At 47.7% G+C, this 15,510-nt stretch overlaps 1 protein-coding gene across 1 annotated transcript; it reads right to left on the reverse strand.

Annotated features, from left to right (window-relative positions):
* Positions 1–56: 56 nt before the first annotated feature.
* On the reverse strand, positions 57–14,041 carry myripa (myosin VIIA and Rab interacting protein a). Its single transcript, XM_061839335.1, has 15 exons — positions 13,629–14,041; positions 13,159–13,380; positions 11,522–11,658; positions 9,442–9,522; positions 9,106–9,203; positions 8,872–8,952; positions 8,665–8,793; positions 8,471–8,588; positions 7,545–8,023; positions 2,638–7,125; positions 2,480–2,536; positions 1,733–1,912; positions 1,364–1,525; positions 824–922; positions 57–723 (listed from the first exon to the last, which is right to left on the reverse strand). The coding sequence occupies exons 1-15, from the start codon at positions 13,697–13,699 to the stop codon at positions 625–627; spliced, it is 6,501 nt and encodes a 2,166-aa protein (XP_061695319.1). The 5' UTR covers positions 13,700–14,041; the 3' UTR covers positions 57–624.
* Between the last annotated feature and the right edge of the window lie 1,469 nt (positions 14,042–15,510).

Here is a 15,510-nt window from a genome sequence, read left to right on the forward strand (position 1 = left end):
CCTAATAGATGTAAAATACATATTTTAGAGGAGGCAAAATATACAATTGCTTTAATCAGGTTTGTGTTTTTTTTTTTATTTCTTCTAGACTGTACTGTTATAAAAATGATCTCTAAACTGATGATAAATTTGCTCTGTTTTGTAGTTGTTTTTTCTAATGAGCAGAAAAGGAAGACTTCAGTCTCAAAGGCACCGCTGAGGTCATCCGGCCTTGGATTAGCTTTTGTCGTCTTCTGGAACATAAACGAGACAAAACAAAAACCAAAATCCTTCAAAGACCACATCGGTGATCAGGGAGATTTTAGCTTCAGGAGATACCGTCGGCTCAAGGTTATGCTTTGGTTTAGAGGTATTGTAAAGTTTGGGGAACCGTTTAGGATTCCCCGTAAGGACGAAGGTTTGGCGGAGGTTTTCAGGTTAGTCTTTAGGGGTGAGGCTTCAGGAGTGGGGTTAGGGATCGTTACGGTACTTAACCGCATCAAAGTGAACGGAACACACCACGGTTGTCACAGGAGTTGTTAAAATATTCCGGGTGTCGTAAAATCGGGGGACAGGCACATCGTTTTTCAGTCTGTTGCGGAAAGAAAGCGCCCCCGCTCTTGCCGGTTGGTCACAAATCAGGACTCAGCTTTCCTCTCTAGCTGGCTTCGTGTTGCGCTCACCTGGACGCGGGAGCGCAGGCAGTCGTCTTCTCAGCTGTCTGGACGAGCTCAGCGTGAGAGGCTGGAAAGACAAACGTCGTCTTTGGTCTGAGGTCCGTGACATCCCGCCCGTGTGGGACAGAACGCAAAAAAAAAAAACAAAACAAACGTGCTACTTGTACCATGACTGGGACGGTCCTGGTCTTGGCCAAACGGGACTGCGGGTCCACGTCCAGACCGGCGCTCCTCAGCGCTGCGATCCTTGCCGAGATGTCGCTGATCTGCGTCGGAAAGCGCATGTTACAGTTCCCTGTTGTGACACATCTCACGTGACTTTTTTTGCATTACATTATTTACTTTTTGTCATTTTATGTAATAATATTATGTAGTGACCCACTTTATCCTACTTGGTTACGTTACGCGTTTTTTTTGTCACGGGGCTACGTTATGTAACTGTTTTGTGATCGTTTTTGTCACGTTGTATCATTACATGGTGTTACTTTACGCAGCATTGTGTTGTGTAATTTTCCATCCATCCATTTGCCAAGCTGCTTATCCTCACAAGGGTCGAGAGCGTGCCGCAGCCTAACCTGGCTAACTTCATCAACCCTCAAATGGTAAGAGTTCAAGGATATTCTATTTTTTGGGTTATAATGGCACCGGTTATCAACATTTTATTTTTTTTTTTTTAAATTTTATTTTTGGGATCTATGACGAGTCACCTGAAGCTCCGACTGCTGAACCCTGGCGGCGGCCGATGCCACCCGGTCCTCCAGGAACGACAGCTCCGTGTCGGGCGTGCCCCTCGAGATGTCCCTGGCCCGCTCCTCCAGTTCGCCCAGCTCGGTCTCCACACCGTACACCGAGCCCGCCGCCATGTACACCTGCACAGATCTATGTTGAAAGCGCCTAGCGCGGCCAAAGAGGGTCCACGTGGCCCACCGAGCGGTGACACTATATCAAGCGTGCTGAATTGAACCTCGTTGATTTATCTCATTGAAAAAAAATTGCCAGATTATTTAAAATACAATTTAAAGACAGGTAAAGATGGCTACCCGTGGACCCTTGCTCAACCCTGAACGAGAACCTACTTTTTCTTCCAGCGCAGAGAACTGCTGATCTAGTTCCTTGGGGTCAGCGTCGGCGGGCAAAGAGGGGGCGGAGGGGCCACGGCCTCCGCGGCCCTCCACCTCCTGGAGCAGCTCCTCGGTGGCGTTCAGAACCTTCAGGACCTCGGTGGTTATGCTGCAGAGGGACGCCGCCGTGTACCTCTGCGGCGCACAGACGCAGATCCCAGTTACAAGACGGAACAGGAACGTGGGGGTAAATTGGTTGCCCAAGAGAGGATTAGGAGGAAAGTTATCTGCAGTTCATGTAAACGATGTTGCCTGACCCCCGTGGCGAAAGTCAGTTGCGACAATTTTGAGCTCAGCGACGATCTTATTGAAGACCAACGTGATTTTTTTTTTGTATGTAATTAGCTCGCTGCTTTGCTCCCCTGAGAACGCCCGATCTCGTCAGATCTCGGAAGCTAAGCGGGTTTAGCCCTGGTTACTACATGGATGGGAGACCGCTTGGGAATACCGGGTGCCGTCAACTTCTCTCCCCGGCTAAATGGAGAGGGCTTGGGTCAGGAAGGGAATACGGCGTAAAACTCTGCCAAACAAATAAGCATTCATCTGAAGATGACCCGCTGCGGCGACCCCTAACGGGACAAGCCGAAAGGAAAAGAAGACTTAGCTTGCCGCTTTCCATCCTCACCGCACTGAAACCGAATTGTAGCACTCGCTCTGTGGAAACGCGGCTAAAAAGCTGGTACAGTACTTGGTCCGTCTCACCTGTTCCAGCAACGTCGATATGAAGTGTACGGCGTCGTACACTTCACTGTCGCTAGCCTGCAGGGTGCAGGAAGTACAAGCAGGAAGAGGAACAAGAAGTTAGTAAAGCGCTTGGTTAGTTGGAGCTGAAGCGACGCGTCTACTAAAAGGTTCCTCACGTTTGCGATCCCCTCCGGTGACGGGAAACTATCCTCCGTGGCGGCCATATTTCTTCTGTCTCGGTCTTCCACGGCGGCGGCTTTTTGCCGTTGTCTCTCAGTTAAACGACCGAGTGGAAGATCAGCACCCTGAAACGTTTCTCTCGCAGTTTGCTTCGCTGCATTTTCAAGTAGCTTCTTTTGATCTTCTTGGACTTGTTTTGAATCTTCTGTCTTTGCGTTCTTATTCCTTTCCCTGTCACTCTCGGTGTCCTTGTTCTTGTGCTTTTCTGTCTTCAATTTGTCTTCCTTCTCCTTGTTGGTCTCGTCATGCTGGTTCCTGTCTTCAGCCCATTCAGTGCCTATCTTTTCCTCTTTAGTCTCTTTGTCATCTTTCATATCTTTGTCTTTGTCCTCGTTCATGTCTGTCTTTGCACTATCTACGCTCTCTTTGTAGCTCTTGGTATCTTCCCTGCTGTCCTTGTCTTTCTCGAACTTCTTCTTCCTTTCCCTGTCTGTATTGGCCTCCTCATTCCAGATTTTTACCTTCTTCTTCCTGTCCTCGTCTGTGTCGGGGTTCTTCTCGTCCTTTTTTGTATCCTCATTCCTCTCACTGTCTGTCTTCATGTCCTTGCTCCTGTCCTTTTCTGTCTTTGAATTCTTGTCCGTCCGTACATCCTCGTCTTTCTTGGGCTCCTCTTTCCTGTCTTTGTCTATCTTCCAATCCTCTTCTCTCTCCTTGTCTGGGTCAGACACCTCATCACAGATTTTGTTTGTCTTTTCATCCTTGTCCCTGTTCTTTTCTGCCTTTGTCCCTTCATTCTCCTTGTCTTTCTTTGAATCCTCAATCCTTTCACTTTCGGTTTTCACATCCTTGTTCCTGTCTTTGTCTGTCTTGCCTTCCTCGCTCTTGTCCTTCTCTGTCTGTGGATCCTTGTCTGTCTGACCGTCTTCTTTCCTGTTCTTGTCTGTCTCCGAATTGTCTTCCCTGTCGTTTGTATTGGACTCCTCAGTGCAAACTTTGTCTGTCTTCACATCCGTGTTCCTGTCCTTGTCTATCTGTGCATCACTGCTCCAGTCCATATCTTTCTTTGCATCCTCAGTTCTGTCCTTTTGTGTCTTTGAATACCTGTTCCAGTCCTCATCTCTCTTGCCTGTCTTACGCTTGTTGTCGTCTGTTTGTTCATCCTGATTCCAGTCTTTGTCTGTCTGCAGGTCCTTATTCCTGTCCTCATCTGCTTTTGAGTCCTCTGTTCTCTCACCATCAGTCTTCATATCATCTTTCCCCTTCATATTTGTCTGTGTAGACCAGTTCTTGCCCTCGTCCGTGTTTAATTCCTCTTTCCTCCCCATGACTGTTATGGTGTCCTCGTTCCTCTTCTTGTTGGTCTTGGCATCGTTGTTCCTATCCTGGTGTGTCTTAAGGTTCTCTTCCAGGTCTTCGCTCTTTGCTTCAGAGTCCTCTTTCTTTTTAGCGTCTGTCTGCTGGTCTGTCTTTGTGTCTTCTCTCAGGTCTTCAGCAGTCTTTTCCGTATCCTTGTTTGTCGTTGCATCCACCATCCTTGCATCTGTCTTTATGTCCTCTTTCACATCCTTTCCTACCTGGTTATCATCCTCGTCTGTCATTGTGTCCTCATTACTTGTCTCATTTGTTATTTTATCAGTTTTCCTGTTCTCATCTGTCTTTATGTCCTCTTTCAGGTCCTTTCCTACCTGGTTATCTTCCTCGTCTCTCATTGTGTCCTCATTACCTGTCTCATTTGTTATTTTATCAGTTTTACTCTCCTCACCTGTCTGTGCCTTCATGTTTCTGTCCTCGCCGGTCTTTAAGTCCTCCTGCTTCTCATCAGGTGTCTTGCTTTCCATCTTTTTATCCTTTTTCCTCTCCATTGTGTCCTCTTTCAGGTCCTCAACTGCCTGGTTCTTGCCCTCACCTGTCGCTGTGTCCTCATTACTTGTCTCATTTGTCATTTTATTAGTTTTCCTCTCTTCACCTGTCTGTGCCTTCTTGTTTCTGTCCTCACCGGTCTTGAAGTCCTCCCTCTCATCGGCTGTGTTGTTTTCCATCTTTTCATCTTTCTTCCTCTCCATTGTGTCCTCTTTCAGGTCCTCAGCTGCCCCGTTCCAGTCTTTTTCTGTTACTGTGGCTTCTTTTGTCTCATCTGTCTGGGTGTCTCTGTCCTCGGCTGTCTTTGAATTCTCGTTCTGCTCGTCTTCCTCCTTGTCCATCTTCACATTCTTGGTCTTGTTCTCATCTTCCTTTTCATCCTCTTTCCCCTCCCAATCCGACTCTGTATCCTCATTCTTCCTCCTGCCTGTCTTTGTGTCATCATTGCTTTCCTTATTGGTCATTGTAGCATCATTCCTGTCCTCATCAGTCTCTGTGTCCTTGTTCCTGTCCTCATCCTTCCCATCTGTATTGGCATCCATTTTCATGTTCTCTGTTTTTGTGTCCTCTTTCTGGTTGTCCATCTTGTTTTTTTTCTCTTCAATTTGCTCATCTGTCTTGTTCTCCATGTTTGTGTTCTCAGATATTTTTGTATCCCCTTTCTTAACCTCGCCCGTCTCCTTGTCCAGCTTTACGTTCTTGTTCATGTCTGTGTCTGTCTTTGTGTCTTCATTGCCTTCCTCATCTGTTATTCTGTCAAGTTTCCTCTCTTTATCAGTCTTTCCGTCTTTGCTGCTGTTCTCGTCCTTTTTCTCCTCTTTATTCTCATCGTCTGTCTTTGCAACCTTGTTCCAGTCCTTGTCTGTCTTTTTGTCCACTCGCAGGTCTATGATTGCCACATTCCTGTCTTCATTTGTGTTTGTATCCACATTCCGGTCCTTGTCAGTATTTTTCTCCTGGTTGATCCGATGATCTGTGGCATTCTTTTCCTCGCTTGTCACACAATCATCTTTTGCGTCAACTTTCCTGTTCTCACCAATCTTTGAGGCCTCTTTCTTCTCACTGACTGTCTCATCCATATTTACGTCATCTTTCCTCTCCTCGCCTGTCTTTGATTCCACAACTTTCTCATTGTCTGTCTCCTTCCGTGTCTTTAAATCCCCATTGCTGTTCTCTTCTGTCCTTGTGTTCTCGTTCCTTTCCTCATTTGTCATCGTGTCAATTTTCCTCTCTTCATCAGTCTTTGTCTCCTTGTTCAGCTTCTCGCATGTCTTTTCATCCTCTTCCTTTTCATCATCCATCTTTGTATCTTCACTCTTTGACTCATCTGTCTTTGGGTCCTCCTTGATTTCTCCGTTTGTCATCGTAACATCCTTCCTCTCTTCGTCAGTCTTTGGATCCTTGTTCCTCTTCTCGTCTGTCTTCCGGTCATCTTTCTTCTGTTCGGTCTTGGCTTGTTCCTGCATATCTTCCAATGTCATTGTCAACATGCTGCTGATAACTTTATTGAACTCAACATCTTCATCCTCGCTCTCCCACTTCCCACCACGGCCCTCTCTGAGGTCTTCTTCGGGCATCTCCTGTCCTCCTTTCTGATCTGACTGTCTTATCTCTGACTTATCCTGTTTCTCGCTCATTATTTCCTCTTCCTCTTCTGATGACATCTCGTAAGCATCCAATTCTTCCATTGCATCTGAAAAATTATCGCTCATAGGTTCTTCTACCAGTTCCTCTCCTGTAGATTCCCAATGTCCATTCGCCGCTTCTCCCCAGGGCTCTTCTCCCCGTGTCATCTTTTCCTCATCCTCCCCGACTCGATCCAGCTCATCCTCGGTGGAGGAGAACTGTGAGGCGCTTACCAGACTGGCCAGGTGGCGCACCTGAGTGGCCTGCGCCGCCTTGTCCTCCTGCAACCTCCACAGCGTCTCCTCGTGAGCCACTTCCTCACGGTCTAGCTCGTCCTCGGTAGATGAAAACTGGGTGGCGCCCACTTGGGTGGCCAACCGGCAGACCTTCGCCGCCAGCTCCTCTTCTTCCTCCTCATCCTTCTTCACCTCTTCATCTGTGACTCGGTCCAGCTCGTCCTCTGTGGAGGAGAACATGTTTGCTCGGATTTCTTTCTCCAACTGGCAGAGTTTATGTGTTAGTCCTTCGGTCTCTTCCTTCTGATCTTCCTCATCGCACCCTCGGTCCTCCTCACTCCTTCCTGCTCGATCCAGTTCGTCGTCAGTGGATGAGAAGTACGCCAGTCTGGACTTTGCCACCAGCTTGTACAACCTAGATTCGACCTCATCCTCATCCTCCTCCTCCTCGATCACATCCTCTCCTCCCTCTCCACCAAAGTCGACCACCATCGTCGCTTCTTCACCATCTTGGTCTCTTGTTTCCTTCTCCTGTGCATCGTGGTTGTCTTTAGCGTCGCAACGGCCTTCATCTCTAGCAGAGGCGTTAGAAATGTATTCTGCAGGTTGAGGTGCATCCAACGTAAAGTCCTGTTTCACTTGACTGATGCCCGACTGATCCCGGTGGAGGGGATCAGGAGTCGCGGCGTCAGGAGTCATTGTGTCAGGAGTGTCGGCGTCAGAGTGAGAAGAGGGATGGACGTCTTTCCTGTTGTAATCCTGTTGATGGGAAGAAGGTATGACGTGAATAAACAAATGTATTGGGCGGATTTGGGCACAACTTTACTTTATGAGTGGAAACAATTGTCAAAAGTAAAGCCAGTACACTAATTGTGTAGTACAGTCAAGTGTTACATTAGTGCAGTTTTCTGGTGGGTTAACTGCCGGCATGCAGCTGGCAGGGGAGTGCACAGAACTGACTGACTTGTGCAGTGAACTTGTTGCTGGCTACAAATAATAGGCAAGTTTATGTAGTCAACTCCAAGTTTAATGCAGTGAATTCAATCTGCATTATTCGGAATGAAGGCCAGCGTACATAAAGACAATAATTCATTGTTGGTTTAGTGAACTGGTAGATCCAGTAAGTCCACTGAAATGTGTTTAATGAGTAAATGTGATTGGGGGCCAATTTGTCTTACCATTAGAAGAGGTCCAGAAAGTGTTGCTCTTCTTTTACTTCTTCTCTTCTTTCGTGATCTCTTGGCTTTTCCAGACGCCGCCTCACTTTCCTCCGCGGGGGCTTTCTCGTTGAAGTTGATGTCGATGATATCGGTCCTTTGAGATGACGTCCGTCTGACTTCAGCCGCAGGAGACGTTTGAAGCTTCCCCTCGGAGTCCGACCGAGCAACATTTCTGTTGTCAGCATCTCGACGGACTTTGGACCCCGTCAACTTCCTGTGGAACTCCTGCAGGATGGCGCCCCAGGAAGTGTTGGGCTCAGGTTTGGCTTCGTTGTCGGAGTCCATGCCCTCGTAAGCGGACACCGCTCCGGACTCCCTCTCCAAGGCGCTGTAGACCAGACTTTTCCTCTTGGCCAGCAGGCTGGGCCGCGACAGCTGAGCACTCTGCAGGGCGATCCAGTTCCCGTCCGGACTCTTCAGCACAGAGGACACGCAACCTTGTGCAGGTACGCGGGTACATGTAGAGACAAATTTGAAGTCAAGGACACGACATCATTTTGAATCTAAACATTTCAATCTTCCCTGAATTTGTTCAGAGGAGATTGAAAATAAAGACAGTGAAACGTTTGTCGCGCCAACATCCAGTTTAGTGCAGTAAACTGGTGGATTAGCGCAATAAACATTGCAGATCAGTGCAGTGACTTGGCGTCTAGTGCTGTAATCTACAAATTCAGGTCAATTAATGTTCATAATGGTGCAGTGGTTTGGTGTACTGGCACCGGAAACTTCCAAATAAGTGCCGTGAATTTTCACATTACCTTTGTGAATTGGTAAAGGCGTTTTATTGACATCTTAATGGACTTCTGTGTTCGTGCAATTCCTGGTCAGTTTACAGCAGTGAATTGTTCACTAAGACAGTTTAACGAAAGACAAACATGATTTACCAGCGTTTTCCAAACGCTCGACGCTGGTCCGGGGCGACGCGGCCGATGCTCCTTCCTTGGGTGACGTCTGACGATCGTCTCGGCTGTCGTCCATCAGCGAGAAGGCCGACTGGGACCTCTGCAAGTCAGGCCAAGCGGTTGAGGTCAGCGCTCGTCACCTTTTAGAGCAAATCCTCAAACGTTACGTCGCTCACCCAGAGGCCTTTCAGGTGTTTAAACGCGCCGTCAGCTTGATCGCCGTCGTGAAGGACGTCACGCTCCAGCGACCCCTCCCGGTCGTAGTCGTCCCTCGCGTCAGCCGAGGTCTTCCTCCTAGAGATGATCTAACGTGCGCGATTAGAACATCAGTCGGTGTTCTTGTATGAGGGCTTCACACATGGCATCAAACATCTATTTCTTACTTTTTGGATGATGGTTTTGGCCAGCTCCTCGATGAGCTCTCCTCGGTGCTCACGCAGGTAGCGGGCTTCATTCCGATTTTCCTGATCACCCATAAATGCACAACAGCGTAAGCGTAAGCAAAAGCTTTACGCTGCCGAAACACCTATCTTAACGCACAAATAATGTTTGAAAACGGGAGCGCGGTGGAGATTTCGCACGCGCTCGGCATAACGAGAAAGACAAATGAGGTCAACCTGACTGGCGGCGTCGAACTCTGCGTTGGAAATGGCCTCGTCTACGGCTTCCTCCGCCACCCGGAAGGCCACAGCGAGCGTCTCTGCCATGCTGCGCTCTGAATGCCGACACGAAAAAAAGAGAGTAAACAAATGGAGAACTGGCAGTGGCATGGACTGAACGGGTTTGTTCGGGCTGCAGTGTCCTCGTATTTTTATGCACTGAACTGCGGGGAACTGGAGGTTGGAGAACTGGTGGGTAATCCCAAGAAATCGAGAGATTCGTGTGGAGATTGGATCGGAGCAAACAATTGAAAATCAAAGGCATTTGGAAAAAACTTGTATTGCCTGCTCAACCTTCAGTTTGTGTGTAGAAAGTGACGTCGCTGCCGCAGACGCTGCCTTCATTGCAGACGCTCTCCTCGTAGGCGCTCCCCTCTGCAACACACAAAGAGTCAAACGGCAAAGAATTGTTGTTAGCTCCCTCCAGGCCAGAAAGGCTAAGCTGAAATCTCGAATGTGTTGGGGTCAAGAGCGAGAGAATCCGAACGGAGACGGTTCCCCCTTCCGACTGAGCTTTGAGCTCTGACCACGTCACGTTGATATTCATGCAACAATGCTGCCGTTTGTGGTTATGTAAGTGCATTAGCGCTCGGCCCCCGTGTGTGGTATTACCGGTCGCCGGGTCACAGCAGAACACCGGGTCACTCCTAATCACGTTTGGGAAGGGTGGGAGGGAGGAAGAACCGTCCAACGAGCTACATGAAATGCACTGTAGAGCAGGGGTGTCAAACTCATTTTTGTCGTGGGCCGCATCGTAGTTCCGGTTTCCCTCAGAGGGCTGTTATGAAGAAAACCATAAACTTCATCATATTTACACATGAAATTTATGAACTAGTACTACTACTTTGGTAAGATAATCCCGTTATCATTTATGATATGACAATCTGAAATTTTTGTACAGATTTTAACAAGAATCACGGGAGTTGACACACGTGATTCGCCTTCGCGGGCCACATAAAATCATGTTAGCGGGCCAGATCTGGTCCCCGGACCTTGAGTTTGACACCTGTGCCGTAGAGTGACCCGGCGTTGTCAAAGAGGTTTTTGTCACGGGCCACATAGTTACGATTTACCTCGTCGGAGTTGGCATGACTCTGAAACCAAATGACCTAATTTACTATGATACATGAAGTATATCTACACACAACAAACTGATGGAAAACAGAAGTCGAGGGTAATATTTGATCTATTGTTAAAAATTGTTTAACTCCAGGCGAAACGGTGGATCAGCTGGTAAAGCGCTGGCCTCACAGTTCTGAGGACCTGGGTTCAATCCATTTGCATGTTCTCCCCGTGCCTGCGTGGGTTTTCTCCGGGAGCTCTGGTTCCCTCCCACATCCCAAGAAAACGCAACATTAATTGGACACTAAATTGCCCGTAGGTGTGATTGTGACTGCGCCTATTTGTCTCTATGTGCCCTGCGATTGGCTGGCAACCAGTTCAGGGTGTACCCCGCCTCCTGCCCGTTGACAGCTGGGGTAGGCTCCAGCCCTCCCCGCGACTCTTGTGAGGATAAGCGGCAAAAGAAAACTGGATGGATGGATGTTATCTTTTACATTTGAAAATGTAAAATTCTGAGGATTTGAGCGACAACCACGCACGTACGTGCTCACGGTTTGCTCTCCTGCGGCACATAAAATGGGGTGGCGGGACGGATTTGGCCCCTGGGCCTCGAGTTTGACACCCGCGTTGTAACGTAGACGGTGTAGATACAAAAAGTCCGATAGCGTGCCGTGTTTCTCCCTTGATCGTGTCACGCAGTCCAAGTGAGCCGGTCCGTTAGCATGAAGAGCAAAGAGTAAAAATGCACCCAACTGGCATGATCCGATTACGGCCGACTTCTTTCGGTGTCGTGAGCTGGTGTGTTTGTACACAATTTGTCAGGTCAAGCAAGTCAACTGTGACGCAGTTTTTTTTTCTTCTTCGTGTTCCCCTAATGGAATCATCATAATATCTCGGTGGATTATTGCGCAGTGCGGCCATTTTGCGTTTTCGTGCGGTGAATTGTCAAATTATTGAAGTGGACGAGATGGTTAGCGCTAACGTGGTTAATGCAGCGAAACATCAAATGAAGTCAACTCACACTTGAGTGCAGCGAATCGGGACATGAATGCGGCGGATCGGATTTTGACTGAAGTGGCAGAGTGTTGCTGTGAAGTGCAAATGTCCGGTAAAATACATATCATATGCCGGCACCGCTTAACTCTGCCTGGATGATGTTTGGCACACCACGCGCGCTCCAAAACAAAGATACGACAAAATGGGAAACTGGCAGCGCTCCGAGTAATCTTCTCAAGTTATGTGACTTTAATCCTTAATACCCCCCCCGTATACCGACACGTTGGATGCAAGCACGAGGCCGGGAGTGGCGTACCCGTGAGCTCGGAAACTGGACTGTGCTCGGCCAAGTGTCTCCTGTAGATGGTCTTCAGAACTTTGGCGCTGCCGAAGCGCTTGAAGCGTCCCTTCACGTGCGCGTAGAACCAATCCAATGACTGTTTCTTCAGCGACCTGAAAGACGCGACGGCATGTTCACAACAGAAAAGTGTAATATTAATAATAATAACAAGTGTAATAACACTGGCTGTTAAATTAGCGCTATGTTTATTTACTTTATTACATTGATTAGTAGACTGCAGCAACTGCATCGCATCATGCTGCATCGCTCATATTGTGACAAATCGTGACGTTTCACCCTATTGCCGTGACAATTTTCTTTATTTAATTTGCTTTTAGACATCCTGGATTATATTTGAGTGAAAATATTTTGAAAAATTATATAAATGAACAAAATGAAAATTTAAATAGGGGGTGGGGAAGCACACCGCTGGCATTGGGCAGAAACCTCACATCTCGAAAAACTTTGCTGGAAACTGCAAAAATGGCATCGCCATTGACAAAAAAGTACCCAATTTTTCACCGTATTTGTTTTTTTCTTATCTTTTTTCTCTCTGTCTTTCTATATTCATTTGTTTGGTAGGTTTTTTTAAATTAATTAAAATGGTTACTGGCGGCACGGTGGATCATCAGCTGGTAAAGCATTGGTCTCAAAGTTGTGAGGTCCCGGGTTCGATCCCGGTCACGCCTGTGTGAATTTTCCATGTTCTCCCCGTGCCTGCGTGGGTTTCCTCCCACATCCCAAAAACATGCAACATTAATTGGACACTCTAAATTGCCCCTAGGTGTCATTGTGACTGCGAATCATTTTTCTTTCTATGTGCCCTGCGATTGGCTGGCGACCAGTTCAGGGTGTACCCCATCTCCTGCTTGTTGACAGCTGGGAAAGGCTCCGGCACTCCCCGTGACTCTCGTGAGGATAAGCGGCAAAGAAAATGGATGGATGGATGGAAAATGGTACTAAATTAGTTATCTCCTCCACCCCCCCAAAAAAATCAAGATACCAAATGCAGCTGTTCCCCCAAAAATTGGGAACAACAATATTGCACAGTACACAAATCAATATTACAAAACAATTTCTTATTATTGTTTTCCACGATCGCGTTAACATGAAAAAAGGTCAACCTTGTGAATGTTTTTTTTTTCTTTGCACAAATATGATTGATTTTAAGATAAAACTGCTGAAAAACTTTACAAATGCTCCATTGTTTTGCAGCTCATGATAAAAGCATCGCAAATGTCCGTCCATCCATCCATCCAGCCATTTTCTTTGCCGCTTATCCTCACGAGGGTCGCGGGGAATGCTGGAGCCTGTTCTCGCTGTCAACAGGCAGGAGGCGGGGTACACCCTGGACTGGTCGACAGCCAATCGCAGGGCACATAGAAAGAAAAACGATTCGCACTCACAATCACACCCTGGGGCAATTTAAATTGTCCATTTCAAAAACATGCACTAATTATAATATATGTGTGTACATGCAATAAACAGCACAACGGGGGGGAAGAAAGCTTGTGCGGTTCACTAATACCGTTGGCTGTACTAAGTTCTAAGTCCATCCCTCCGGCAGAGGCCAAAGAGCGTATTAATGCGCGCGGCCGAGCACCATCGCTTACCTGCTCTTCTGGCAGGCGCAGCAGAGCCAGGCTTTGTCGGCCTCGCTGTAGATTCTGCAGGCCTTGCACACGTTGTAGAGGCAGTCGCGACACGGGCGCTTGGGGTTGAGCAGGAAGCTGAAGGGCGCGCAGCAGCGGATGCAGCAGCGCCGGTTGAAGCGGCGCTGGCGCGACAGCAGCAGGCAGCGACTGCCCTCCTCGTCCAGCGCCTGCTTCAGCTCGCTGGGGGTGGGGTCGGGGGGAGCGGAGGATGGATTTGGAAACAAAACACAGGGATGTTTGGGGGGGGGTTGGAGGATCACAGAGGGCAACTTCTCCCGTGCAAATTTATTCCCGACGGCTCTGCGTGAGGCGGGCAAGCCGTGTCGAAGTTAAGCATCACTCGGCTCGGCCCGTGGTTAACATGGGAGGAGTTACAGTGAATGACTTTGTTTACACGAAACTTTTAAAGCTCCTACGCACTTACTCACGTAAAGACTGACTTTGAACACCGCTCGCCTGCCTTGCAAACACCCCCTCGCTCCACTCGTAAACCATCCATCCATCCATTATCTCGCGCTTTTCCGGGTCCGGGCGCGGGGGAAGTAGCTTCAGCAGGGATAAACAGACTTCCCTTTCCCCAGCCACTTCTTCCCGTTCTTCCGGAGGGATCCCGAGGCGTTCCCGAGCCGGCCGAGAGACATAGTCTCTCCGGCGTGTCCTGGGTCGTCCTCGGGGTCTCTTTACGGTGGGACGTGCCCGGAACACCTCACCAGGGAGGCGTCCGGATCAGATGCCCCAGCCACCTCATCTGGCTCCTCTCAATGCGGAGGAGTTGCGGCTCGACACTGAGCCCCTCCCGGGTGACCGAGCCTCAAAAACCAGTTTCATTGGACAATTCATATCCCGCTGCAGCAGTTACGTTGGCGGCTGTTCTGTTCGATTGGCCGACCCCGTGTCACCTTCGAGGAGATACGCTTCGCTCACTCGGCTCAGACCAGCGTTCACCCTGACCCTAACCCCAGCTGAGCCCTGCGTACGCCCACCGTCCAACCATACGCCCGTCACTTTTTGTTCCATTCGGAGTGATATGTCTGTCACTGATCTCCCAAGGCGCAGCTACCTCGTTAGCTTCGATGCTAGCACTTTGTGCGTTTGTTGGACTTTGACCAATGACTTCATACTTGAAAAACTGGCAGGTAGCAATAAAACGATGACGCATCTACCACGTCGCACGGAACCTTCTAGAGCAGGGCTCAGCAACCTTTTTGAGGCCGAGGGCTACTTCGTGAGCACCGGTCGTATGAAGGGCTACGTGACCTGTTTGCGGCAAATTTCAGACTCAGTTCATTACACATACCTCAAATATTATTGTTTTAATTTATTATTATTTTATTATTCAGAATTTAAAGCACAAATAATAGTAATTTGTGGCCTATACTATTTTTAGAACGTACCTCGCGGGCGCCTTAAATGGTCCTCGCGGGCTACCATTCGCCCGCGGGCACCGCATTGGTGACCCCTTGTTCTAGAAGGTCGTAGTCCGCCGCCGCAAAAATAGCAGACGTTGTTTGCGTCTTCATTATTCGCGACATGGCTTCTGTGGAAGTAGATTAGTGCCACGGGGATTTGAATTTGAAATAGCATTTGAATTTGTAATGGTAAGCGAAAAACACTGTTAGAAATTCAATAATTCTATCTATACAGTGAAGAAAATAAGTATTTGAACCCCCTGCTATATTGCAAGTTCTCCCACTTGGAAATCATGCAGGGGTCTGAAATTTTCATGGTAGGTGCATGTCCACTGTGAGAGAGATAATCTAAAAAGAAAAATCCAAAAATCACAATTCATGATTTTTTTTAACGCTTAATTTGTGTGATACAGCCGCAAATAAGTATTTGAACACCTGTCTATCAGCTAGAATTCTGACCCTCAAAGACCTGTTAGTCCGCCTTTAAAAGTCCACCTCCACTCCGTGTATTATCCTGAATCACATGCACCCGTGTGAGGTCTTGAGCTGAATAAAGACACCTGTCCTGACTGGCGGACTAACAGGTCTTTGAAGGTCAGAATTCTAGCTGATAGACAGGTGTTCAAATACTTATTTGCGGCTGTATCACACAAATAAATCACAAAAAAAAAAAAAATCATACATTGTGATTTCTGGATTTTTCTTTTAAGATTTAGATACATACATACATTTAGATTTGCTTGACACGCACCTACGATGAAAATTTCAGAGCCCTCCATGATTTCCAAGTGGGAGAACTTGCAATATAGGAGGGTGTTCAAATACTTATTTTCTTCACTGTATGTAGATATATAAACAAATTATTTGTGTACTTATTTCTGAAGTATAACGTTTAAGTGCA

Source organism: Syngnathoides biaculeatus, chromosome 13 (genome assembly GCF_019802595.1).
Source record: "Syngnathoides biaculeatus isolate LvHL_M chromosome 13, ASM1980259v1, whole genome shotgun sequence".
NCBI classification, from domain to species: domain Eukaryota; kingdom Metazoa; phylum Chordata; class Actinopteri; order Syngnathiformes; family Syngnathidae; genus Syngnathoides; species Syngnathoides biaculeatus.

Coding starts and splice junctions, on each gene's coding strand:
- myripa (XM_061839335.1), bottom strand. CDS start 13,699: ATGGATGGTTTACGAGTGGAGCGAGGGGGTGTTTGCAAGGCAGGCGAG. Junction 9,204..9,441: donor TTTCTACACACAAACTGAAG/GTTGAGCAGGCA, acceptor GTCGGCATTCAG/AGCGCAGCATGGCAGAGACG. Junction 1,526..1,732: donor TCTCTGCGCTGGAAGAAAAA/GTAGGTTCTCGT, acceptor AGATCTGTGCAG/GTGTACATGGCGGCGGGCTC.